Source organism: Perca fluviatilis, chromosome 11, assembly GCF_010015445.1.
Source record: "Perca fluviatilis chromosome 11, GENO_Pfluv_1.0, whole genome shotgun sequence".
Lineage (NCBI taxonomy): Eukaryota > Metazoa > Chordata > Actinopteri > Perciformes > Percidae > Perca > Perca fluviatilis.
The window spans coordinates 15,068,703-15,094,885 of record NC_053122.1 but is presented as its reverse complement, the minus strand read 5'-3'; the positions used below and the strand labels follow the sequence as shown (position 1 = coordinate 15,094,885).

At 39.5% G+C, this 26,183-nt stretch overlaps 2 protein-coding genes across 6 annotated transcripts; both read right to left on the bottom strand.

Annotated features, from left to right (window-relative positions):
• Positions 1-1,486: 1,486 nt before the first annotated feature.
• LOC120568425 (complement factor H-like) lies at positions 1,487-5,467 on the bottom strand. 2 transcript variants are annotated; one of them, XM_039815949.1, is made up of 9 exons: positions 5,311-5,467; positions 5,034-5,225; positions 3,829-4,008; positions 3,453-3,641; positions 2,898-2,984; positions 2,463-2,624; positions 2,213-2,383; positions 1,947-1,972; positions 1,487-1,778 (listed from the first exon to the last, which is right to left on the bottom strand). In XM_039815949.1, exons 1-9 carry the CDS (start codon positions 5,366-5,368, stop codon positions 1,770-1,772), a joined length of 1,074 nt encoding a protein of 357 aa, XP_039671883.1. In that variant the 5' UTR covers positions 5,369-5,467; the 3' UTR covers positions 1,487-1,769. The 2 variants fall into 2 exon arrangements, with proteins under 2 accessions (XP_039671883.1, XP_039671884.1); XM_039815950.1 differs by lacking the exons at positions 5,034-5,225; positions 5,311-5,467 and having other exon boundaries at positions 3,825-3,962.
• A 1,389-nt stretch (positions 5,468-6,856) lies between these two features.
• Positions 6,857-24,403, bottom strand: LOC120568423 (complement factor H-like). Of its 4 annotated transcripts, none has more exons than XM_039815944.1 (15): positions 24,252-24,403; positions 23,970-24,161; positions 23,168-23,347; positions 22,880-23,071; positions 21,007-21,078; positions 20,773-20,829; positions 19,019-19,090; positions 18,785-18,841; positions 11,874-11,909; positions 11,675-11,746; positions 11,495-11,551; positions 7,732-7,893; positions 7,470-7,631; positions 7,275-7,300; positions 6,857-7,117 (listed from the first exon to the last, which is right to left on the bottom strand). In XM_039815944.1, exons 1-15 carry the CDS (start codon positions 24,307-24,309, stop codon positions 7,103-7,105), a joined length of 1,410 nt encoding a protein of 469 aa, XP_039671878.1. In that variant the 5' UTR covers positions 24,310-24,403; the 3' UTR covers positions 6,857-7,102. The 4 variants fall into 4 exon arrangements, with proteins under 4 accessions (XP_039671878.1, XP_039671879.1, XP_039671880.1 ...); XM_039815945.1 differs by having other exon boundaries at positions 11,681-11,746; XM_039815946.1 differs by lacking the exon at positions 11,874-11,909.
• Between the last annotated feature and the right edge of the window lie 1,780 nt (positions 24,404-26,183).

The following is a 26,183-nucleotide window of genomic DNA, read 5'->3' as shown; positions in this document are numbered from 1 at the left end:
ACATCTGTGTTCAATGAAAAGACAATCACATTTTATTTTATAGATTGAATTATAAAGCCAAAAGATTTTTAAGAAATTTAACACACTTTTAAAATGTATTTTCAAAAGTTTCCAGTTAGTGATGCATTGACTCCAATCCAAAGGCAGTTGCATCTTCCCCTTCATGATACGGCCTTAGCAAGAACACAAGTTACAAGACATTACAGACATTACTAATTATAATAAGACTAAAATATATTGTATTATTTATTTATATAAAAATGAAATTACAAATTAAATAAGTAGTTCTTCTTATGAGACATTTCAAGATGGACCATCGATTAACAACCCAACACAGATTGTGTGACAGCATAATCTTATCTCTGTTTCTCTGAAAAGTTTCCAGACTGTTCTCAGTCATTGGTGAGCAGATCCAAAGGCAGCAGTATCTTCCCCTTGGTGATACAGCCTTAGCAACCCTGGTTACACAATAGAGGTTTTACAAACAAAAACAATACAGTAAAATATAAGTCAAATATAAATGCATAATCATGACTCTAAATAAGAAAGGAAAAACCAGTAGTAGTGCTTCATGTGAGACAACATCAGTGTAAATGCAGTGCATTTCTTTAAAAAGTAGACTCAGGACTAACACTCACCGTCCCAACACAGCGTCACAACCTGAAAACAGCCAGAGAGAAGCACGGCAGTGAATATGTGGAGCAGCTTATTGACTTCTCACAGGGAGGGGAGGGCCGATGAACTAAATGTGTGCTTCTTTCTCTCTGTTTAATACAATAATTGAAGGTGTAGAAGGTTTTAATGAATCAGCTTGCAGATAGTTAGTAATGTTCCCCCAGTTCTTTTTTTTCTTTGGGGCAAAGCAAACAAGCAACTAATCTCACAGTCCAACAGTCTAGAGTGCCTAACAGAGTTAAGGGACAAATAATGTATGTTTTAAACCTTGTGGCTTTAGTTTTTCTTGCTCCAAAGATTGTGAAAATCAGCTTGCAGATAAACACTATAATGCTTTATTTTATCCAACAACAAAAACTTTTATATTATAGAGATACTTACATCTGGAAAGGCTCATTCTTCCATTAGTGCACCGGACCACAGAATGATTTGTCCACCAGTTATCCTGGTAAACACATTTCAATCTTGTGGTCTCACCATCTAGATGTTCTTTCCGTTAAAAGCTGAAATGCCCAAAAACAATCTTAAAAATGCCCCAAAAAAATCTTTAAAAAAATAAAGAATTAAAATGTTGCCCAATCCCTTAAAAAAACAGCTTTGTCATCTACAAAGCTGTTTTTTTAAGGGATCTGTTGACTGGCAGAAAAGTAATTGAGAACAATCTTTGATAAATGTATGAATCAAAGTCAATATCCAGTAAACAGCAATTCGTTGCTGGTAACATTTTGTTAATGGGGCAGTTGTTCACAATTGTTGGATAGTTAAATCGGCTTAATTTAGCCATTTAGACATAAAAACTTCAGACACAATCTAGAACGAATCTGTTAAAATTCCAGTTAAAGACTTTATTAAGGCCTGTCTATCATATATACACACTCTATTTGTTGAGTTATTTTTGCAGCTTTAAGCACAGACAATTTGCTCGTACATTATGTGGGCAGTCATAAATCAGCATGAAAAGACAGAAATGTATTTTGAAAACCCAAACAGTATGTGACAGTATAATCATATCTTTGTTGTCTCTGAAAAGTTTCCAGGCTGTTCTCAGTCGCTGAGCAGATCCGAAGGCAGCAGATCTTCTTGGTGATACAGCCTTAACAATTCTGGTTACACAACAGAGGTTTTACAAAAACAATATTGTAAAATATAGAAATAAAGTAAAACATAAATGTATAATCATGGTAAAAATATGAATAATCAGTAGTAGTGTGAGACAACATCAGTGTTAATACACTGTTTCTTTAAAAAGTAGACTCAGGAGTAACACTCACCCAGAATGCGTCCCAACGATCGCAACCTGAAAACAGCCAGAGAGAAGCACGGCAGTGAATATGTGGAGCAGCTTATTGACTTCTCACGGGGAGGTGAAGTCTGTCTGAATGACTAAATGTCTGCAGGTTTTTAAATCATTGCGCACACTATTTGGCACACACACACACACACACACACACACACACACACACACACACACACACACACACACACACACACACACACACACACACACACACACACACACACACAGATAGATACTTACATCTGGAACGGCTCATTATTCCATTAGTGCACCGGACCACAGAATAATGAGGTGTCCTCCAGTGATCTTGATGCACACATTTCAATTTCTCGGTCTCACCATGTTTTATAATTTTAACTCCATCAGATATTAATTCAGGATGTGTATCAGTGTCCACAGAACAGAAGGTGGCTGCACAAAGGAAACAACAACATATTGTTATTTTTTTCCCAGCCAACCTCTTTGACAGACCTTTAGAACTTGTTTTTACCTTTGCAGATGGGTACTTCTGACCACATGCCGTTGCTGTAACAAATCACTCTCTCTGGACCCACTCGTTGGTACAAAGCAGCACATTGGTACCTCAAAAACATTGGATTATTTCCCACAACATCACCATGAGGAACTACGGGCTGCTGTCCACAGTTCTTGACTGAAAAAAACAATATAAATAATACAAATATTTTAACCTGTCATAACAGAGTAAATCCACTTAAAATGTCACTCCATCTTTTGATTTCCTCAGCTTTTTACCTGTTGCCTCACTAATACAGCACATATTCTATAGTAAGATTAGATAAATAGGTATACAAATTCATATTTTAGGGTGGTACCCACATGGTTGAATGCTTTTATTGTAAATCATTTTGGATAAAAGTGTCAGCTACATAAATGTAATGTTATTTAATACAGATGAAGAGACTACCTTCAACTGTACGTTGTGTCCCACTGCCAGTTGATCCACCTGTTCCCCCCCCTGCAGAACCACCATTTACAGGACCTGGTCTGACTCCTTTGACAGAGACAAAAAAATATACATACAATATATTCACTTAATTGTACTTTTCATATGTTTACGTTCTTATGCTGGGTAAACTCAGCTACAGCTCTGCAAAAGGCCGACTAGTGAACATCTGGGCCCCCACTGCCAGCGGACTGTTCAGAAATGAATTGAACCGCTCCGATCTGCGGTTGTTGAAGCTGCCTGTGAACATCCTGTTCTACAGTCTATGGTGAAAACCCATCGTAAAGCACAGCAAGACAAAATGCATGTTGTTATTTGTCAATTTTTTTTTATATACAGTATTTATACTGTATATTTATTTAGGAAGGAAAAAGGAATAAATCAAAAGTTATAATCTCTAGTGAATGACGTGCTTCTCCACCAGTTGAGAGAAATTTTCCTAGAATTAACTTTCATTGCTGGAAATATATTTCATAACTTCAACACTGCATATATCTCAGCTCATTGTCCACTTACTGCACGTTGGGCCTTCAGTCCAGTTTCCTGACATGCAAGTGATGTATTCCTTGGTTCCTCCCTCTACAGTATATCCATCTTCACATTCATACTGCACTTCTGAATCTGCAGCAAACAACTCCTGGTATTCCTGATGGATGATGACTGCATGGGGGATTTTAGGGGGCTCACCACATGCCTCGATACTTTCTGGGAAAATAAGCACATTTGTCATAAAGAAAAAAAAAATTAAAGGAGCTCGAATTAGTGGTTACTTGGTTGCCTTGGTTAGTGTAGCTGGTGATATTCAAACTAAGAATTATGATTTAGACACTGAGATTATTCTGGTCACAGTTAGTTTAACAGCTTGCTTATATAGAACATCTTACTCACTCACTCTCACAGACCGGCACAGAGGACCATGTTCCATTTGTACATATGGCTGTAGCATCATTGCCTTTATGTTCATATCCTTCGTCACATCTTACCCTGAGTCGTTGATTGTTCTCATACCAACCTCTGAGGTTTTTTTTGTATTGTGCATTGGGTATATCTGGTGGAATGCAAGCTTTTTCATCTGAGTGGAAAAAGAAACAAAAACTCATTTTTACCATGATGTCTTTAAAAATCTTTTTATTTTTAGTATGACATTTGCATGAAAATTATCTTCAGGGATTTATTTCAGCTGTCATGTCGTCCATCTTTACATACAGTCTATGGTTACAGCTCAGTGAAAGATCCCTGTAAATAATTACCTGGAACCCCCTGAAAGTCTGGTTTTTCTGACCTCCAGTGATTTACAGGGGAACTTTAGGACATTACTGTTGAAATATGAACTACAGTGTAATGTTGCTATTTCAGTAAAAGCAAAACAAGTGGATTTCTTTTTACCAAGCATGATTGGTGGAATTTAGATTAACTGGATGCTTATTATTTTTAGAATGACACATTTATTCACTTTGGGAAATCCCGAGATCTCTATAAAGAAGAAATCCTCTCTGTTGCTTTTATATTCTGAGAGCAAATTGCTCCACAATATGAATACAGTTTGATTATCACTTTTATTTTGTTGGTAGCCGTTGTTGTATAATCACAATAGAACACTCGAGGCTACACACATACAGAAATGTTTTCTGTCATTATTCTGAACAATTTCTGAAATTTACCTTAAGTCATTGTCAGCTTGTATTTGTCAAATTATAAATGTTTTACCACCCCGTATGTTACAATGTGTGGTGTTATAAACCATTTAACTGTCAATACACAAATCAGGGATGCTTCACAGGAGGAATGAAAGGGTGCTAACATTTATTGTAGTGTGCTATAGTTTGTCGTGTGTGAGCACTTACTAATAATTGAAATATTGCTTTTAAATGCTAAAGCTGTGGATATTTCATTTTTCTGACAACTTTTACATTATTTCTTTAACTTAGACACCTACAGTGAAATATAAGGTGCTATATTAGGTGACATTATTCTTTCAAAAGTTTCATGACTACAGTTATTTGATCAATTGAAAATCAGCCAAAGACTAGAGCCATGCTAGCAGCTAAGAGCTGTAGCAAAAATGGGTAGAAAAGAAAAGAAAAAAGGAACACTTACCTATACATTGTGGTTTATGAGACCATTCACCATTTAGACATGTGCTTGTTACCCACCAACCCTTCACTGTTGGTTTAAGTCCATCATTGCAGGTATAGGTCAGCTTTGTTCCATGAGAATAAGTCTCTTGCTTTGGGGAAAAGAAACCATCATCCAGCCTGGGAGCACTACAGGGCTGTGTTGCACTTTGGGCTGATATACAATGAGAAGATTACTCTACAGTGTTTGTTTTTAACCAATTCAAATGGTTCTATGTGAAAGTATTCAATATTCTCACCATGAAGCGCTGCAGGAATCCAAATCAGAAGAACCAATCCAAGATATCTGATGCACATTTTGTCAGAAATGAAATCCTCCCACGACAAAGCTGACAGCCGAGTCCAGATCAGAGCCAGTTATATATTGTTGAGGGCATTGCCCCCGAAATGTTTGTGGAGTAAACACTCAGGCATCATGCCGTTGCTCTGGAGCCAAAGGAAAAACGAGAAAATGGGCTTCAAGGAGAAAAACATAAGCTACAGTCTTTTTGCTCTTCTTACAAATACAGAAAGCCTCTGGATTACTTCAGAAATGAAGCGAACATTATTTAGTACGTTTTATGTTTAATATTGCTTTTTGTTTTCAGATTACGCTGATCATCAAATTCAATAATTTACTGTCATATTATGTACTTCAAGGATCTGCACAGGTTTTTTTGTATTAATTGTATTTAATATTTGTTAATAATTCTGTGAAAGACTTGTGACAATGATTTATTTGTCTCCAGATAGCCTCCAGTGTGTGCGTGTTGTTTAACTATGAAAGCCTGTAAGTGCGCCTCATGCTGCTATAATCTAACGTGAGCCTGGTTTATGCAATTATAAAGCAAACAATGTCCCTGACTGAAATTGAGCAGGTAACCAGGGCTGAATTTTTGTCCCAGTCCGCTCCAGGATTCTGTCAACGAATAATTGTGAATTGTGCCTCCACATCAGTGTTGGTGAGGCAGCCACAGGCCGACTGGTAGCGTTTAAAAAAAACATGGCTTCAGGTGCTAATGTGCCGGACAATCTCCAACGATTTCTGTACAGTTGTATTTTCTGTTTTGAAAATGTTTTAGTTATGACAGGGGTGTCAAACTCATTTTCACTAAGGGCCACAGTGGAAAAAGAGAATCCCACCGAGGGCCAGACATGGAGAGTTTATTGACGTGCTTTTGTTACTGCATGTCACTTTTTTAAAAACATTTTGGTAGCTTTTTTCCTCATTTTTATTGTTTTTATTCCAACCTTTTTGTAAATTTGTTGCTTTTTGTCACATTTTTGTTGACATGAAGCCCTACAAAAGTCATCAAAAGAGTTCCTCAGCCATCATAGAATTTGGCAAATCAAGAAATACTATTGTTTTAACAACAACAACCTGTTTCACAGCCTGAATATGAAAAATCTCTGCTTCTGGGGGAGTTTCTGAGTCTCAGAGTCGGCAAATCTGCCAAATTCTGCCTTGAATGTCCGGTAATTGCAGTTTAAATAACACACCTTCCTGTGTTTTGGTTTGGCGCACAACTAGGAGGGCCAAAATTGATTGTGAACCCAAATTAATGTACGGGCCTAAATCTAAATCTGCAAGGGGCCGGATTTGGCCCACGGGCCTTGAGTTTGACGCATGTAAGTTATGACATCATTGTGAAGCTTTGAAACACACAATGGTCTTTGTGAGTCTGTCTGTCCATGTGTCTGCATACTTTGCAGTAATGCTGTCTCATGTATAAGAACTAATGCTTACTGATATATCCATATTTAGTTCTACACTTTGTAGAGAAAGTAATACAAAGATCTCTGTTAAGATTTCTATAGTGAACATTTTATTCAGTCTGCTGTTGACATATCAACTTTATTTAAAAGTACAGATCATGTTATTAATACATCAAGAGTTCCTGTCATAAAAATAAGCTCCAACATTGTGTGTATATATTCTTGATCCAAATGAAAAAGCAATAATGTTTTGGGTATCGTTTTCTGGTGGAGGAATTTTAGAAGTGTCCAACTTGGCTTTAGTTGTCAGTCGAGCAGCGAATCGTCGGCTGTGCTTTACGAGCAAGCTCCCTGGTTTCAACACAGACAGGAAGCAATAATGTTTACAGTTAAATAATTTATGTAAAACTGAATAATAAAGTTAGAAAAGTGCTATCCTACATTGAATACACAAAACTATGATAATAAATCAAATGTTTTTATTCATAAATCAAAGAATAGCACTCACCCGGTAATGGTCATAGTGATGACAACCTACAAAGTAGTCCAATGACAGCATCGCAGCAGTGAATAATTAATAAATAATGAGTTCATTCACACAAACTTTTGTTATTGAATTCTGATTCAGATTTAGACAACAAAAATGCTGAAACTCAAAGCATTGTGACAAATTAAAATGTAAAGATCTTACTTATATACTTACACTGGGTATAAAAAAATGTTCTATTGATGCACTGAACACGACTGCTGTAATAATTCCAGATACACTGAATGTACTTTGTTTCTCCTTCAGTTACATATTCACGTCCAGATAGTTTAACACCGCCCACAGGATATTGAGCAAGATCTATGACACAGAATGCCTCTGCACAAAGTAAACAGAAAGAAAAATGTATGTAGAATTATTTGAGTAACATCTTCGATAGACTTTAAGAATGACTATAGTATTATTGACTTGTTTATACCTTGGCAGATGGGTAGTTGTGACCAGTTGCCTTCACTGTGACACCTCACGGTGTCTGAACCCACTTGTTTATAAAAGGCATTGCATTGGTATTTCAAAAACATTGGATCTTCTTTCACAACATCACCGTTTGGTACGATTGGGTATGCTCCACAGTGGATGACTGAAATTAAAAAAGGGGTTATTTAACAGTGTCATAGTATCTTAATGAAGTAGCGATCACAGCAGCAACAGCACAACTTAATAAAATAAACATTGTGCAATCAGCCTGTTATTTTGTTTACCTAAAATCTAAGCTTTAATTGAATCCTTGTTTTATCCTTGTTGTGGTCTCTGTCACCATGACGTCACCAGCTGCTTCTTTCACCTGCCAGCTTTGAGCTTCACAGGGAGGGTGCAGCACACAGAATATACACACTATCCGACCACATCCCACCCTCTACCAGTCACTAGTGCAGTGATAAAGACATGATCCCTCACTGGGTTCCCACCAGAAAAACTGCCAATTACAGTTGTTGGCAGTGGCAGACTCCAGCACCAGCTGCATGCGGTGGGTCACCAGCCTGCAGAAGGTTTTCAAGCATGTAATGTGCATTATAAGGCACTGCATAGTTTATATCCTTGACGTTCCACTTCCGGGATTGCTCCGGTACCACAGGAAATTCCACCGGATGCATGTATTTTCGCCGATGTCCATTGCCTTCCGCTTTCTTTGTGTTGGAATTTTAAACTCCGGTGGATTTATGAGGACTGTGGTTAACTGCTCCTCAGATCTCTGCAGGATACATCCAGACAGCTAGCTGGACTACAGTCATGGCCAAAAGTGTTGGCACCCCTGAAATTTTTCCAGAAAATCAAGTATTTCTCACAGAAAAGTATTGCATTAATACATGTTTTGCTATACACGTTTACTCCCTTTGTGTGTATTGGAACAAAACACAAAAAGAAGGAAAAAAAAACTAATTGCACACAAAACTCCAAAAATGGGCTGGACAAAATTATTGGCACCCTTAACTTAATATTTGGTTACACACCTTTTGGAAAAAATTACTGAAATCAATCGCTTCCTATAACCATCAATAAGCTTCTTACACCTCTCACCTGGAATTTTGGACCACTCTTCCTTTGCAACCTGCTCCAGGTCTCTCATATTGGAAGGGCGCTTTTTCCCAACAGCAATTTTAAGATCTCTCCGCAGGTGTTCTATGGGATTTAGATCTGGACTCATTGCTGGCCACTTCAGAACTCTCCAGCGCTTTCTTGCCAACCATTTCTGTGTGCTTTTTGAAGTATGTTTGGGGTGATTGTCCTGCTGGAAGACCCACGATCTCGGACGCAAACCCAGCTTTTTGACACTGGGCCCTGCATTGTGACCCAAAATCCTTTGGTAATCCTCAGATTTCATGATGCCTTGCACACAGTCAAGGCACCCAGTGCCAGAGGCAGCAAAACAACCCCAAAACATCTTTGAACCTCCACCATATTTGAGTGTAGGTACTGTGTTCTTTTCTTTGTAGGCCTCATTCCGTTTTCGGTAAACAGTAGAATGATGTGCTTTACCAAAAAGCTCTATCTTGGTCTCATCTGTCCACAAAATGTTTTCCCAGAAGGATTTTGGCTTACTCAAGTACATTTTGGCAAACTGTAGTCTTGCTTTTTTATGTCTCTGTGTCAGCAGTGGGGTCCTCCTGGGTCTCCTGCCATAGCGTGTTATTTCATTCAAATGTCGACGGATAGTTCGTGCTGACACGGATGCACCCTGAGCCTGCAGGACAGCTTGAATTTCTTTGGAACTTGTTTGGGGCTGCTTCTCAAGTCCTCAGACAGTTCTCTTCTCCTCTTTCTGTTGTCCATGCTTAGTGTGGTACACACAGACACACAATGCACAGACTAAATCAACTTCTCTCCTTTTTATCTGCTTTCAGGTGTGATTTTTATATTGCCCACACCTGTTACTTGCCCCAGGTGAGTTTAAAGGAGCATCACATGCTTGAAACAATCTTATTTATCCACAATTTTGAAAGGGTGCCAATAATTTTGTCCAGCCCATTTTTGGATTTGTTTTTTTTCCTTCTTTTTTTGTTTTGTTCCAATACACACAAAGGGAATAAACGTGTATAGCAAAACATGTGTTAATGCAATACTTTTCTGTGAGAAATACTTGATTTTCTGGAAAAAGTTCAGGGGTGCCAACACTTTTGGCCATGACTGTATCTGTCCAATCTGAGTTTTCTCTTGCACGACTAAAACAACTTTAGAATGTTTGGGTTCCACCAAAACAAGTTCCTTCCTGAGGCTATTTTGCAGCGGCTCAGTGCGGAGCTTAGCACCGCCCATCACCGCCCATCACGATTGTGATTGGTTTAAAGAAATGGCAATAAAACAGAGCACATTTTTCTCCCATCTCGGAATGCTATGTGGACTAGCCAGACCCTCCTCCGCACTGTGGAGAGCGAGCGAGCGAGTACCGACTCTAGAGTCATAGTGAGAGAAAAAGTGTCTCCCCTGTGATTTCTGAACAAGGTGGAAAATCTGTAGCAGGAAAAGTTAACCCTCTCCTTGATTTCATGTTGTTCATGTCGCTGCGACGTGTAGTTAATTTATTCGAGAGGTGCACGTCAGTCTACGGCGTAGGGTCCGGCGTAGACGCAGAGGGGTCTGCGGGGGTACGCCGGTACAGCCTTAATGTCTCCTTTACTAGAAGGACACCGTAGAAGGCACTTCATCTTGTATTATCTACCATATGGGGCAGCTGTGGCTCAGGAGGTAGAGCGGTCGCCTACCAATCGGAAGGTTGGTGATTTGATCCCTGGCCCTGCAGTTCCATGTCGAAGTGTCCTTGGGCAAGACACTGAACCCCGTATTGCTCCCGATGCTGTGCCATCAGAGTGCAAATGTGTGTGAATGTTTATCTGATGAGCAGGTGGCACCTTGTACGGCAGCCTTGGCTACAGTGTATGAATGTGTGTGAATTGTTCCTGTACTATGTTAAACTGCTTTGAGTAGTCGTTAAGACTAGAAAAGCGCTAAATAAAAAAAGTCTATTCATATTTACATAGGGGGCTTTGCACCATGGGAAGCTTTACTGTCATGTGCCCAGGATGATGCGCTTGCCTTTTCTTCATTATTACTAATGAGAAACTAATGTTGTTACAGTGGAAATCTTACCAACCCCCAACGCATTCCAAATGACTACAGAGTGGCATGGCACATCTAAAGCTAGAGAAACTTAAGTAGCCTACAGGAGGCTTCATTAACAAGTATTTTAAAGTCTGGCAGCCTCCTGTACTTTGAACATGAATTTGCATCCAAGCAGCAGTGGGTCTCTTTGGTTATCACTGTTTATTTATGTATTTTTTATTTTGTGTTATTGCTTTTATTACACTTACTTTTTGTATGACCTTTTATACAATGTTGTGTATGTATGTTTCTATTCTGTGACGTGTGTGATTCTATGTTGTTTGGGTATTTGTATTTCACTTTTTTTTTTATCTCAATAAAAAGATTTAAATACCATAGGGGCTTCAAAGAGGGTACTGTCAATGGTGAGTGAAGGTTATGATATATATCCTAGATATCCCAAAATCACTCAGTAAAGCTGTACTGAATTGATACAGATTTCTTTAAAATGTCCAGTGGCTATACATTCAGTTATTTTTTCATTACAGTAACTAGCCAGCTAGATAATAAATATTTAAAAAGTAATACCAACTGAACATAGACCTAGTACAATACATGTGATATGATGAATATGAATGGTTTACCTGCTGTGAATGAAGGTCTCCTGTCTCTCTCATTCGAGCCAGAGGTGGCAGACCATCCTGTAAGATACAGAGCAGATAAAGGGATACATACAGAACAGAAGACACACCTGTTAGTTTCACTTTTTAAAAATTAGAAAATGTAAATTGTAAAGTAAATCTAACTTTCAATCAATGATCTACCTCCACCTGCAGGTGGTGTCCTGCTGCCAGATGTACCTCCATCATCTCCAGTACCTAAACTGGTTCCTCTGTCTAAGTGGAAACAAAACAACAAGTTAGATACACAGTATATACATGTCCTATGGAGACATTAGATCAATAGATTAACTTATTCATATTTAGTACAGGTTAATAACCTGTATTAATAATCTTAATGTACCTCCACAAAGTCCCTTCTCTGGTCTGGTTCCTCTGCCTGACAGGAAGGATATTATGGCAAGTGCCCAATACAGGACACTTAATTGGATACTTTTGCTTTGCATTTTTGGTATTATTGAATAATTGGTTAAAAAAAAGAGACCACACACACCACCCTCCAAACTCTTTAGATAGCCTACCAAGTATCAGTCTTACTACATCCCAATGTACATTGTTCTGGTGTGTGGAGAACTTGACAGGCCTGCCATGCCTAATTATGGTTTCTGAACTCAGATAATCTCTGCTCAGGGGGTTTAGCGAATGTGCAATTGTCACTTTTGCATTTATTAAAAAGTATTTTAATCACTTCATATCTCAGCACAATGCCCATCACTTATTGCAAGTTGGGCCTTCAGTCCAGTTTCCAGACATGCAAGTGATGTATTCTTTGATTCCTCCTCACTCTACAGTATATCCATCTTCACATTCAATAGGCACTGCATAATGTTTCCTTCACTAGAAGGACACCGTAGAAGGCACTTCATCTTGTATTATCTACCATATGGGCCAGCTGTGGCTCAGGAGGTAGAGCGGTCGCCTACCAATCGGAAGGTTGGTGATTTGATCCCTGCCCTGCACTTCCATGTCGAAGTGTCCATGGGCAAGACACTGAACCCCGTATTGCTCCCAACGCTGCGGCATCAGAGTGCAAATGTGTGTGAATGTTTATCTGATGAGCAGGTGGCACCTTGTACGGCAGCCTTGGCTACAGTGTATGAATGTGTGTGAATTGTTCCTGTACTATGTTAAACTGCTTTGAGTAGTCGTTAAGACTAGAAAAGCGCTAAATAAAAAAAGTCTATTAATACATGCTTTGCATAGGGATGCGTTGCTGTCGTACTGTCATGTGCTCAGGATGATGCGCTTGGCCTTTTCTTCTATTATTATATGAGAAACTAATGTTGTTAACCCCCCCCCCCCCCAAAAAAAAAAGGGGGGGGGGGGGGCAAAAGGGAATAAGGGGGCAGGGGGGGTTTTTTTTTAAGTGGGGCGTCTGTACTTTGAACATGAATTTGCATCCAAGCAGCAGTGGGTCTTAGAGCTACGTTCGGGCCCAAAAAATCAAGCCCGACCCAGCCTGAGCCCGTGCACGTTGTGTCCGAGCCCGGCCCGACACATTAACTGGAATTATGAGCCCGAGCCCTATTTCAACCCGACACTTTTTTAATCCGTGGGCCGTTATAACTGACGTTCTCAACTACAATTCAGAGTTGTTTGAACTGCAGAAATCTGTTTAAAATTATCTTAAAGGGGTGATAGAATGATTATATAGGGTATTTTACACTGTTCCTTAAGGTCTCCTAATGGGGTATGTAACTTTGGTTGGGCTGAAAATTGCCCGAATGATATTTTATTAGGCCCTTAACTACCCTGTGAATATGGCTCTATTTGGAACAAGAGCTTTTCTTCCAAATATGGTATGCTGATGAATATTCAGAATGAGCTACGCGCTGATTGGTTTGAGCAAACTACATAGAAACACATGGGAGACTCTCATATTTCAGACACTGCAAAGTTATACATTGTTTATCGGGCTATTTCGTTATTAAAATCACTTCTGAATCTTTTTTAAGCGAGAAATCAACTATATAAAGCTCAAATATGGGCCGTTTTACGAAAATTGATGGCTAATTGCAAATTTGGTAAGACTGTGTGTCGGAGTTCAGCCGCCGGTGCTGCCTCTTCGCCCGGCCTGCCTTCCTTCACAGACCCCGGCCTGCTATGAGGTACTTGGAGCTCGGTCACGGCTGCAGCCCACAGCAGGGACTACCAACACCGCTGCCCTGACAGAGCTCCAGGGCCTTCAACTCCCCTCTTCCTGCTAGCTAAATGGCCCGTTGTGTGAGAATGGCCCGTTGTGTGAGAGTGAGAGCGCCGTCAGCGAGCTTGTTACACCAGCAATCTGTTACCACATGTTACACACATGTCACGCCACTTATACAAAATCTAATTAAAGGTCTTATAAAGCTAACAACGGTGTCCGATTTCAAGTTAATGAATATTTGTGAAGACAAAGTGTTTTGTTAGCTGTGACTGTCCCTTCAATCCTAGCTACAGTGCCTTGCGAAAGTATTCGGCCCCCTTGAACGTTTCGACCTTTTGCCACATTTCAGGCCTCAAACATAAAGATATAAAACTGTAATTTTTTGTGAAGAATCAACAACAAGTGGGTCCCAATTATGAAGTGGAACGAAATTCATTGGCTATTTCAAACTTTTTTAACAAATAAAAAACTGAAAAAGTGGGCGTGCAAAATTATTCAGCCCCTTTACTTTCAGTGCAGCAAACTCTCTCCAGAAGTTCAGTGAGGATCTCTGAATGATCCAATGTTGACCTAAATGACTAATGATGATAAATAGAATCCAGCTGTGTGTAATCAAGTCTCCGTATGAATGCACCTGCTCTGTGATAGTCTCAGAGGTCCGTGTAAAGCGCAGAGAGCATCATGAAGAACAAGGAACACACCAGGCAGGTCCGAGATACTGTTGTGGAGAAGTTTAAAGCCGGTTGGATACAAAAAGATTTCCCAAGCTTTAAACATCCCAAGGAGCACTGTGCAAGCGATAATATTGAAATGGAAGGAGTATCAGACCACTACAAATCTACGAAGACCCGGCCGTCCCTCTAAACTTTCAGCTCATACAATGAGAAGACTGATCAGAGATGCAGCCAAGAGGCCCATGATCACTCTGGATGAACTGCAGAGATCTACAGCTGAGCTGGGAGACTCTGTCCATAGGACAACAATCAGTCGTATACTGCACAAATCTGGCCTTTATGGAAGAGTGGCAAGAAGAAAGCCATTTCTTAAAGATATCCATAAAAAGTGTCGTTTAAAGTTTGCCAAAAGCCACCTGGGAGACACACCAAACATGTGGAAGAAGGTGCTGTGGTCAGATGAAACCAAAATCGAACTTTTGGCAACAATGCAAAACGTTATGTTTGGCGTAAAAAGCAACACAGCTCATCACCTTAACACACCATCCCCACTGTCAAACATGGTGGTGGCAGCATCATGATTTGGGCCTGCTTTTCTTCAGCAGGGACAGGGAAGATGGTTAAAATTGATGGGAAGATGGATGGAGCCAAATACAGGACCATTCTGGAAGAAAACCTGATGGAGTCTGCAAAAGACCTGAGACTGGGACGGAGATTTGTCTTCCAACAAGACAATGATCCAAAACATAAAGCAAAATCTACAATGGAATGGTTCACAAATAAACATATCCAGGTGTTAGAATGGCCAAGTCAAAGTCCAGACCTGAATCCAATCGAGAATCTGTGGAAAGAACTGAAAACTGCTGTTCACAAACGCTCTCCATCTCACTGACCCCTCATGTGGCCGAGCTGTTTTGCAAGGAGGAATGGGCAAAGTCAGAAATCAGTTCTCGATGTGCAAAACTGATAGAGACATACCCCGCGAACTTACAGCTGTAATCCCAGCAAAAGGTGGCGCTACAAAGTATTAACTTAAGGGGGCTGAATAATTTTGCACGCCCAATATTTCAGTTTTTTATTTGTTTAAAAGGTTTGAAATATCCAATAAATTTCGTTCCACTTCATGATTGTGTCCCACTTGTTGTTGATTCTTCACAAAAAATTACAGTTTTATATCTTTATGTTTGAGGCCTGAAATGTGGCAAAAGGTCGAAAAGTTCAAGGGGGCCGAATACTTTCGCAAGGCACTGTATGTGTAGCTACAAACCACGGATAGTTAGCTTCCTTTTCGCCTTAATTCGATTATATTTACAGTTTGAATTTCGTCACGCCACTTATACAAAATCTAACTATATGTCTTATAAACCTAACAACGGTGTCCGATTTCAAGTTAATGAATATTTGTGAAGACAAAGTGTTTCGTTAGCTGCGACTGTCCCTTCAATCCTAGCTACAAATCACGGATAGTTAGCTTCCTTTTCGCCTTAATTTGAGTATATTTACAGTTTGAATTTTGTCACGCCACTTATACAACATCTCCCTAAAGGTTTTATAAAGCTAACAACTGTGTCCGATTTCAAGTTAATGTATATTTGTGAATTCCAGAGGAATTCTAAGAGGAGGCTGGCTAGCTAGCTCTCATTGATAGAGCTACATCCAGCCGCAGGCTCTATCAATGAGACTCGCGGACAAGCGGCGTTTATTTCCCCAATAGTTTGTTTAAATAACTCAACACATTATAATTACACACATTAAAAGATTAACTGGAACCTGTGGTAACAGATTGCTGGCGTAACAAGCTCGCTGACCGTGCTCTCACTCACACACACCGGGCATTTAGCTAGCAGGAAGAGGGGAGCTGCAAGCCCTGGAGCTCTGTCAGAGCACCAGCGTTTAGTAGTCCATTATCCAAAAACCGGTGACTTTGCGCGGGTATGGAGTGCTGTGGGCTGCCAGTCGTGACGGAGCTCCAAGTACCTCAGAGCAGGCCGGGGTGTGTGAAGGAAGGCAGGTCGGGCAGCGAGGCAGCAACACAGGCAGCACCGGCAGCTGAATTCCGACACACAGTTGGACAAAATTTGCAATTAGCCATCCATTTTCGTAAAATGGCCCATATTTGAGCCTTACATAGTTGATTTCTCGCATAAAAAAGTTTCAGAAGTGAATTTTGTAATGGAATAGCAGAGATATGCGCGACCTAGATTCAGAAGACTACCTGATCTCAGGTCAGTTGTGTAGCCTATGTAAATGTTGGGGCGTGACCGTTCTCTTAATACACCCATGGGCTGACAAAGGTTCCAGTTTTTGGGAGGTTGACGTCAACTTCCAGCTTTGTTGGGATTCGCCCGTTTTCAGCGGCAGTTTCAAAATATGAAATTTTCATAGTAAAGGGGTGTCAGTGGGACTTTGAGCTTCTATGTATGTCCTATTTACCCACGAACTGTCGTTATTCAACTATGACAGGGTAAAATCGGTTTTGCATTCTATCACCCCTTTAATGAATAATGCAACAGGAGCGAAGCATGTAAACTGCGCTGTTTGTTTATTCAGAAAGGAACGGATCGCAAATGGATCTGAATGAAGAAACGTAAAAAAAAAACTCAACGTATTTCTCTGTGAGGGCTTGCCCGCTTGCCTCGCCCTCAGGGGTAGCCTATGCTTGGAGAAGTAACAAAAGAGGACGTTGAAGGCTGACTATCATCTTTTCTGCCACGGCGAGCCTGCTTCATGGGTCTCTTCATCATCCACTTCTCCGTTTTATTTGCTGTCATAGGCGAGAAGCGGCCGCACTTAATGCACTCAACAAAGCCGATACATAGGCTATGTTGTCACTGCCCACGACTTGTTTAAAATGGCTCCATACTGTTGAAGTTAAAAAGTTAAAACCCGGCTATAGTTTTGAAAACAGTGTACTTGCTAGATCTAATCAAATACACTAATCAGCATTTGACTGCCTCACCCAAACTCTAGCTTCTAAAGAATTAATTAGGTCATTGCTGTTATTTAGCATAAATGTAAAAGCGCTGGACGACTTATTGTTTAAACAACTTTGAGAGCCATCCCCTGTCGAGCCAGACGTGATTAAGACAAAGAACGAGTATTGCTGTAGTTTGGAAACAATTGACACCGTCTCGATAAGAACCATGTGACCGGGAGTAGCCTCAAGACACTGATTGGGAACATTCACCTTTCTTTTGAGAGACCTCTGACCAATAGGGGAAGATTTCATTTGAGGAACCACCCAGATGTGGGGGAATAAATGTGTGATCCGGGGAAGGTCTCAGGACTTCAATCTGTGACCCGCAAGGGAAGCAAGTTGGAGTCCGCTGTTTACAGTGTATTGTTTTGTCATGTCGCATGGCTGCAATCTGTGTCCCCGCAAGGGGAATCATGTTTGCAGTCTGCTGCTGGCAGTGTTTCGTGTCTTATGTTTTATTGTGTCGTTTTCATGTTGTTTTATTAAACCCTCTTGCTTAACTTCCAATTCGACCGTCAGCCTCTCCTTCGTCCTCAGAAATCTAAGAACACGTCATTTAGCAAATATTCTTCCAACAATACCTCCGACTTTCATCCAAACTTGCTCAAAGGTAATTCTCCCGTTTTTCTTTTTTTCTTTACATCCTCAAGCTCCATGTTGCACTTAAGCTCCACAATACAGCCCGCAGCCCCGGGGTGATGCGTGCGAGAGGAGGAGACTCCGCGCATGACACATGTTGCATTTTGTAACTGTAGTCTAACTTGTGTAACTTTTTGGACACATTTGTTACTTTGGCCTAAATAGATAATAGTTCTGATTATGGCATAGCTTTCTCCCCACCCAATAAGGCTAAAGTAAAGATAAAAAAAAACACAAATGCTTGATCAAGGGTCCGGCCCGGCCCGGCCCGAGGATAGTGGCGGAAAATAACGGCCCGGCCCAGCCCGAAGTCGGGCCGGGCTCGGGTCGGTCTCGGGCTAGGGCAGAGAAACGAAACTCTAGTGGGTCTCTTTGGTTATCACTGTTTATTTATGTATTTTTTATTTTGTGTTATTGCTTTTATTACACTTGCTTTTTGTATGACATTTTATACAATGTTGTGTATGTATGTTTCTATTATATGGTGTGTGTGTGTGTGATTCTATGTTCTTTGGGTATTTGTATTTCACTTTTCTTTTTTTTTATCTCAATAAAAAGATTTAAATACCATAGGGGCTTCAAAGAGGGTACTGTCAATGGTGAGTGAAGGTTATGATATATACCCTAGCTATCCCAAAACCACTCAGTAAAGCTGTACTGGATTGATACAGATTTCTTTTAAATGTCCAGTGGCTATACATTCAGTTAAATTTTCATTACAGTAACTAGCCAGCTAGATAATAAATATTTAAAAAGTAATACCAACTGAACATAGACCTAGTACGATACATGTGATACGATGAATATGAATGATTTACCTGCTGTGAATGGAGGTCTCCTGTCTCTCTCATTCGAGCCAGAGGTGGCAGACCATCCTGTAAGATTCAGAGCAGATAAAGGGATACATACAGAACAGAAGACACACCTGTTAGTTTCACTTTGGGATGTTCTTTGGCATCCATTACTCTCTGATATAGAATTATAATCAAACAGTTTTAAAAATTAGAAAATGTAAATTGTAAAGTAAATCTAACTTTCAATCAATGACCTACCTCCACCTGCAGGTGGTGTCCTGCTGCCAGATGTACCTCCATCATCTCCAGTACCTAAACTGGTTCCTCTGTCTAAGTGAAAACAAAACAACAAGTTAGATACACAGTATATACATGTTCTATGGAGACATTAGATCAATAGATTTACTTATTCATATTTAGTACAGGTTAATAACCTGTATTAATAACCTTAATGTACCTCCACCAAGTCCCTTCTCTGGTCTGGTTCCTCTGCCTGACAGGAAGGATATTATGGCAAGTGCCCAATACAGGACACTTAATTGGATACTTTTGCTTTGCATTTTTGGTATTATTGAATAATTGGTTAAAAAAAAGAGACCACACACACCACCCTCCAAACTCTTTAGATAGCCTACCAAGTATCAGTCTTACTACATCCCAATGTACATTGTTCTGGTGTGTGGAGAACTTGACAGGCCTGCCATGCCTAATTATGGTTTCTGAACTCAGATAATCTCTGCTCAGGGGGTTTAGCGAATGTGCAATTGTCACTTTTGCATTTATTAAAAAGTATTTTAATCACTTCATGTCTCAGCACAATGCCCATCACTTATTGCAAGTTGGGCCTTCAGTCCAGTTTCCAGACATGCAAGTGATGTATTCTTTGGTTCCTCCTCACTCTACAGTATATCCATCTTCACATTCAATAGGCACTGCATAATGTCTCCTTCACTAGAAGGACACCGTAGAAGGCACTTCATCTTGTATTATCTACCATATGGGCCAGCTGTGGCTCAGGAGGTAGAGCGGTCGCCTACCAATCGGAAGGTTGGTGATTTGATCCCTGCCCTGCACTTCCATGTCGAAGTGTCCTTGGGCAAGACACTGAACCCCGTATTGCTCCCGATGCTGTGCCATCAGAGTGCAAATGTGTGTGAATGTTTATCTGATGAGCAGGTGGCACCTTGTACGGCAGCCTTGGCTACAGTGTATGAATGTGTGTGAATTGTTCCTGTACTATGTTAAACTGCTTTGAGTAGTCGTTAAGACTAGAAAAGCGCTAAATAAAAAAAGTCTATTCATATTTACATAGGGGGCTTCGCACCATGGGAAGCTTTACTGTCATGTGCTCAGGATGATGCGCTTCCTTTTCTTCATTATTACTAATGAGAAACTAATGTTGTTACAGTGGAAATCTTACCAACCCCCAACGCATTCCAAATGACTACAGAGTGGCATGGCACATCTAAAGCTAGAGAAACTTAAGTAGCCTACAGGAGGCTTCATTAACAAGTATTTTAAAGTCTGGCAGCCTCCTGTACTTTGAACATGAATTTGCATCCAAGCAGCAGTGGGTCTCTTTGGTTATCACTGTTTATTTATGTATTTTTTATTTTGTGTTATTGCTTTTATTACACTTGCTTTTTGTATGACATTTTATACAATGTTGTGTATGTATGTTTCTATTATATGGTGTGTGTGATTCTATGGGTATTTGTATTTCACTTCTTTCTTTTTTATCTCAATAAAAAGATTTGAATACCATAGGGGCTTCAAAGAGGGTACTGTCAATGGTGAGGGAAGGTTATGATATATACCCTAGCTATCCCAAAACCACTCAGTAAAGCTGTACTGAATTGATACAGATTTCTTTTAAATGTCCAGTGGCTATACATTCAGTTATTTTTTCATTACAGTAACTAGCCAGCTAGATAATAAATATTTAAAAAGTAATACCAACTGAACATAGACCTAGTACAATACATGTAATGCAATGAATATGAATGGTTTACCTGCTGTGAATGGAGGTCTCCTGTCTCTCTCATTCGAGCCAGAGGTGGCAGACCATCCTGTAAGATACAGAGCAGATAAAGGGATACATACAGAACAGAAGACACACCTGTTAGTTTCACTTTGGGATGTTCTTTGGCATCCATTACTCTCTGATATAGAATTATAATCAAACAGTTTTAAAAATTAGAAAATGTAAATTGTAAAGTAAATCTAACTTTCAATCAATGACCTACCTCCACCTGCAGGTGGTGTCCTGCTGCCAGATGTACCTCCATCATCTCCAGTACCTAAACTGGTTCCTCTGTCTAAGTGGAAACAAAACAACAAGTTAGATACACAGTATATAAATGTTCTATGGAGACATTAGATCAATAGATTTACTTATTCATATTTAGTACAGGTTAATAACCTGTATTAATAACCTTAAAGGTGCAATATGTAATATTGTGTGTAATACTGGCAGCTAGCGGTTAAAATAGTTACTGCACTGCCAATTCAAAATACTGGAGAGTCGTTTCCCCCGCCCCCTCCTGCTCAGACTCGAAGTTCACGGGGGTTGCCAGGCTGAGACCGCAGCATTCACAACAACGTTGCTAGACTCTTGTCTCACATAGCCAGACATTACTCCACAGCACAGCGGAGTAGCTAACGGTAGATGCTGGCTATATTGACAGTCATAAAAGCCCGTGCTTACACGGAGCTCTGTAACCAACTGACAGACACACCTTTTCGGCTTAAAATTACAGTATGAACCGCTAAAAACACAACAACCTCACTGTCCTCTCCACACGCCAGTCAGGCACACTTCCTCGGCTTAGAATTACAATACGAAACGCTAAAAATACCACCACCTTACCGACGGAACACACTTCATTGGCTTAGAATTATGGCAAAAATCGCTAAACACACTGCAAACTCACAGTCCTCTCTTTCCGATTTACAGCCCCCCTCTCGTGGCTTAAAATAACTCACCGTTGTCGGCTCCAGCCGCTGACGAGGCTACACGTTGTAAACAGCCATGGGCTGCTTGCCTGGTCCTAACGTTAACAGGTAGCAGGGTTAGCATGGCGGCGTTAGCCAGGACCAGTCGGGATCACTTTACTGGCTGTGTCTCAATTGTTTTTGCGAGTAACCAACTCGGCTACTCTAACTATATAATTCAATGTGAGTACACAAATGTTGAAATGACAAAAAATGCCCATCCCTAGTAGCTGTGATAAATTCGCGTGAAGCTAATGCTTACCTGTTCAGGAGAAAATAAGCCAACTCTGCGTCCTTTTGGGCTCTAAGCTGTCTCCATCTTTCAAATAAATCTCCAATATTTACCAGGGGGTTGTTACGTCTCTGGTCACGCAACTGTTAGAAAATGCTGTTTTCTTTTTTTTAATGTCATGTAGAATCTATCTCCGTTGATCCTGTTTGTTTGTGTGCTGCTTTCATGGCTGTACTACCGTTACAGCTGTAGCGCGCTGGGTTTACGTTTTTACAGGTATATCTGGCAACCCGGCCTGGCTGTCAAACTGGGCCGTTGATAACAACACACAGATCAAAACATAAACATAAATTCCGTCACGGAATGTAAATTTCAAAAAGAAAAAATACTGAAATTAGCATTGTTGTCAGAAAAGATAGTATTTCAGTTTAACATGTTTCCTTAATATCTGATGAGGCATTGGTGTCATTTTTGGATTTATTACAGTACAAATATTACATATTGGACCTTTAATGTACCTCCACCAAGTCCCTTCTCTGGTCTGGTTCCTCTGCCTGACAGGAAGGATATTATGGCAAGTGCCCAATACAGGACACTTAATTGGACACTTTTGCTTTGCATTTTTGGTATTATTGGATAATTGGTTAAAAAAAAAGACCACACACACCACCCTCCAAACTCTTTAGATAGCCTACCAAGTATCAGTCTTACTACATCCCAATGTACATTGTTCTGGTGTGTGGAGAACTTGACAGGCCTGCCATGCCTAATTATGGTTTCTGAACTCAGATAATCTCTGCTCAGGGGGTTTAGCGAATGTGCAATTGTCACTTTTGCATTTATTAAAAAGTATTTTAATCACTTCATATTTCAGTACAATGTCCATCACTTACTGCACATTGGGCCTTCAGTCCAGCTTCCAGACATGCAAGTGATGTATTCCTTGGTTCCTCCTCCCTCTACAGTATATCCATCTTCACATTCATACTGCACTACTGAATCTGCAGCAAACAACTCATGGTATACCTGATGGATGATGACTGCATGGGGGATTTTAGGGGGCTCACCACATGCTTTGATACTTTCTGTGAAAATAAGCAAAAATGTCATAAAAAAAGAAACTGAGATTATTCTGGTCACAGTTAGTTTAACAGCTTGCTTATATAGAACATCTTACTCACTCTCACAGACCGGCACAGAGGACCATGTTCCATTTGTACATATGGCTGTAGCATCATTGCCTTTGTGTTCATATCCTTCGTCACATCTTACCCTGAGTCGTTGATTGTTCTTATACCAACCTCTGAGGTTTTTTTTGTATTGTGCATTGGGTATATCTGGTGGAATGCAAGCTTTTTCATCTAAGGAAAAAAAAACATTTTTACCATGGTGTCTCTGAAATTCTTTTTATTTTGAGAATGAGAAAATGATTATTTGCATGAACATTATCGTCAGGATTTATTTCAGCTGTCATGTCGTCCATCTTTACATACAGTCTGTGGTTACAGCTCAGCGAAAGATCCCTGTAAATAATTACTTGGAACCCCCTGAAAGTCTGGTTTTTCAGGACATTACTGTTCTAATGTAAACTACAGTGTAATGTTGGTATTGCAGTAAAAACTAAACAAGTTGAATTTTACCAAGTACGATGAGATTATTTGGATGCTTGTTACAAAAAGATGATATAAAAGTTTTATTTATTTTTCAATCTTAGGTCTAACTATGAACTATGAACAGTATCAGAAATGTAATAATAATTTAAATGTAATTTTTACTCTACAGTGTCATACAGTGACAGATGGATGACTTCATCATTTTTGCACTATTTACATAGAATAAATATCATAAATAAATGTTTTCCAAGAAGGTATTAAAATTAAAATAAAACATGTAATGTGACACACAATTTATGCTAAAAAACACTTCTGTAGGCTGTCAGCTTCTCCTTCAAATAAACCAGGGGAGATATTATAAAACACTTACCTATACACTGTGGTTTAGGCGACCATTCACCATTTTGACATGTGATTGTGGCCCACCAACCCTCCACTGCTGGTTTAAGTCCATTATCACAGCCATACGTGAGGTTGGCTTCATGAGAATACGTGTTTTCTTCCGGGACCAAATAACCACCATCAAGAGTCAGAGCACGACACGGCTGACCTGCACTTTGTGCTGAAACAGTGATAAGTAAGAGAGCACTATAAGGAAACGCTTTAAAAAAAAAGGAAAAAAAAGATAGGCAATATAATTTAATGCTCTTACAATGCAGTCCTCCTGGGAACCAAACCAAAAGAACAAATCCAAGATATCTCACACACATTTTGTTAAGACTTAAAATACTAGAGCAGAGCGAGGTGCCCAGTTCACATCAGAGCCAGTTAATTGTTGTGAAAGAGAATTCCCCGAAAAGTTAAGAAACATGGAGTGAACCTTTGACTGTGATTGTGACATTACACTGTTGCTCTGAGGCAAACACACAATAATAAGCACCAAGCAAATACATTACAAACACATACACACATTGATCTCAGAGGTACATGTGAGATATAGGAATACCTCCCCCTCTTTCAGAAAGATTATAAAATATGACTTCCTCATAACATGACTAATTTGAAATTATGAGGAAGTTTGTCATGATTATGTAATGGTAAGTCAGATGTATGACATAAATACAAAGTAATATTAACAAACAGTACCCAATTATTATGTTTCCCTTGATTTTAAGAAAGTAATATTAGTAGTCCTGATGATTTATGATATTATCTCCATATTGTGACATTATCAACAACACCTTAATCTGATTACAAAGTCAGCATTGGGACAGTTGTTGCTTTCCTGATCAAAGATGATTCTGTACATTTGTTGCCTTAAGGCTTTCATTTTGTATATTTTGTATATGTATATTGTAATGTTCCAGCAAATGATGCAGCATTCTGCTGTGTTTATTCCACGTTTGTTTACACAGAATGTTCACAGTTCACATTTCAAAATGATTTCCCGGACTGCTTTGCTCCAACGTCAGCATTAAGAAATAGCAAACAGAGTCAGGCCAAAGTAACAGAGGTTCAAATTCTGTAAATAAACCAAAGAAAAAACATTTCACAAAACAGAAACAGATGAGAAACCATCCTCAATATTATATATTAAAATAACATATTGCTATTGATGATTAGGATGTGATCATACATTTGTTTTTGGGCTCCACGTCAGACTGTGATTGCCATTTGCTAGAACATGTCAGAGCAGGATAGTGTACAGCATGTAACAACTCTTGAGCCTTTTCTACTTTCCATCAGAGGGGAGAAATGGACATAGTGTCTCAGGAAAGATCTATGAACTTGAAGTTGGACATATACTGTATATATATATATATATATATATATATATATATATATATATATATATATATATATATATATGTGTGTGTGTGTGTGTGTGTGTAAAATACTGATATTTATTGAAGTTGTTTTGTATTTGTTTGGACAATGCATTTGTGAACATACGCACAAATCGTTATACTGTATGTGTTTGTAAATCTCCTTTTTATTTATCAAGAAACATGCAATTGTCACTATTCAATATTGAGACTAATTTGTCTTCAAAGCTAAAGACTTGAAAAACGTAAAATCGACGTTTTTTACAGTCTAAGAAATGGTGCGTGGTTGTTTTGAAGGGTTCTTACATCTTACACTGTGATCTGCCTGTTTGTGACACCTTTACTATAATCGGAGCCATATTCTAACAGTTTCTAAGTTGCAAAGCTGCAGACAGATACAGTAACACAGCAGCATTGCTTATCCTTATAAGAAATGTTTCTCTGACTTGTGAATATAAAATGCATACACTGGAAATAATCATAGTTACTTTGCTATTGTGCATTTACTACATATTCAATTCTAAGCCTTGACATTTCCTGTGGCACTGCCACGATTGCTCAACATTATGCGTCACATTGTGTTCCAGGACATCATCAAAATCCGGCAGAAACAAACTACTGACCTAAAAAGAGTACTGCATCTCTGCTGAGGGTGACTTCAGAAAGCAAAGCAGGGTCAAACAGTTGGAGGTTATAAAAGATGAAGGAGGTCTTTATTGATTTCCCTCTCCACTATCTGCTTTACCACTCTTGTCCTGCCCTCGCCGATTGGTGAGGAAGCTCACTTGTCTGCGTTTTTTCTCGTTCATCATCTGTCT

What these genes read in the sequence shown, in the direction of transcription:
- LOC120568423 (XM_039815944.1), bottom strand. Translation starts at nt 24,309, where the DNA reads ATGTGTGTGAGATATCTTGGATTTGTTCTTTTGGTTTGGTTCCCAGGA. An exon ending in GTTCCCAGGAGGACTGCATT is followed by an intron (nt 24,162 to 24,251) that starts GTAAGAGCATTA and finishes TCACTGTTTCAG; the next exon opens with CACAAAGTGCAGGTCAGCCG. An exon ending in GCCTAAACCACAGTGTATAG is followed by an intron (nt 23,348 to 23,969) that starts GTAAGTGTTTTA and finishes TTTTTTCCTTAG; the next exon opens with ATGAAAAAGCTTGCATTCCA.
- LOC120568425 (XM_039815949.1), bottom strand. Translation starts at nt 5,368, where the DNA reads ATGTGCATCAGATATCTTGGATTGGTTCTTCTGATTTGGATTCCTGCA. An exon ending in TCATAAACCACAATGTATAG is followed by an intron (nt 4,009 to 5,033) that starts GTAAGTGTTCCT and finishes TTTTCCACTCAG; the next exon opens with ATGAAAAAGCTTGCATTCCA. An exon ending in AGAAGTACCCATCTGCAAAG is followed by an intron (nt 2,384 to 2,462) that starts GTAAAAACAAGT and finishes TCCTTTGTGCAG; the next exon opens with CCACCTTCTGTTCTGTGGAC.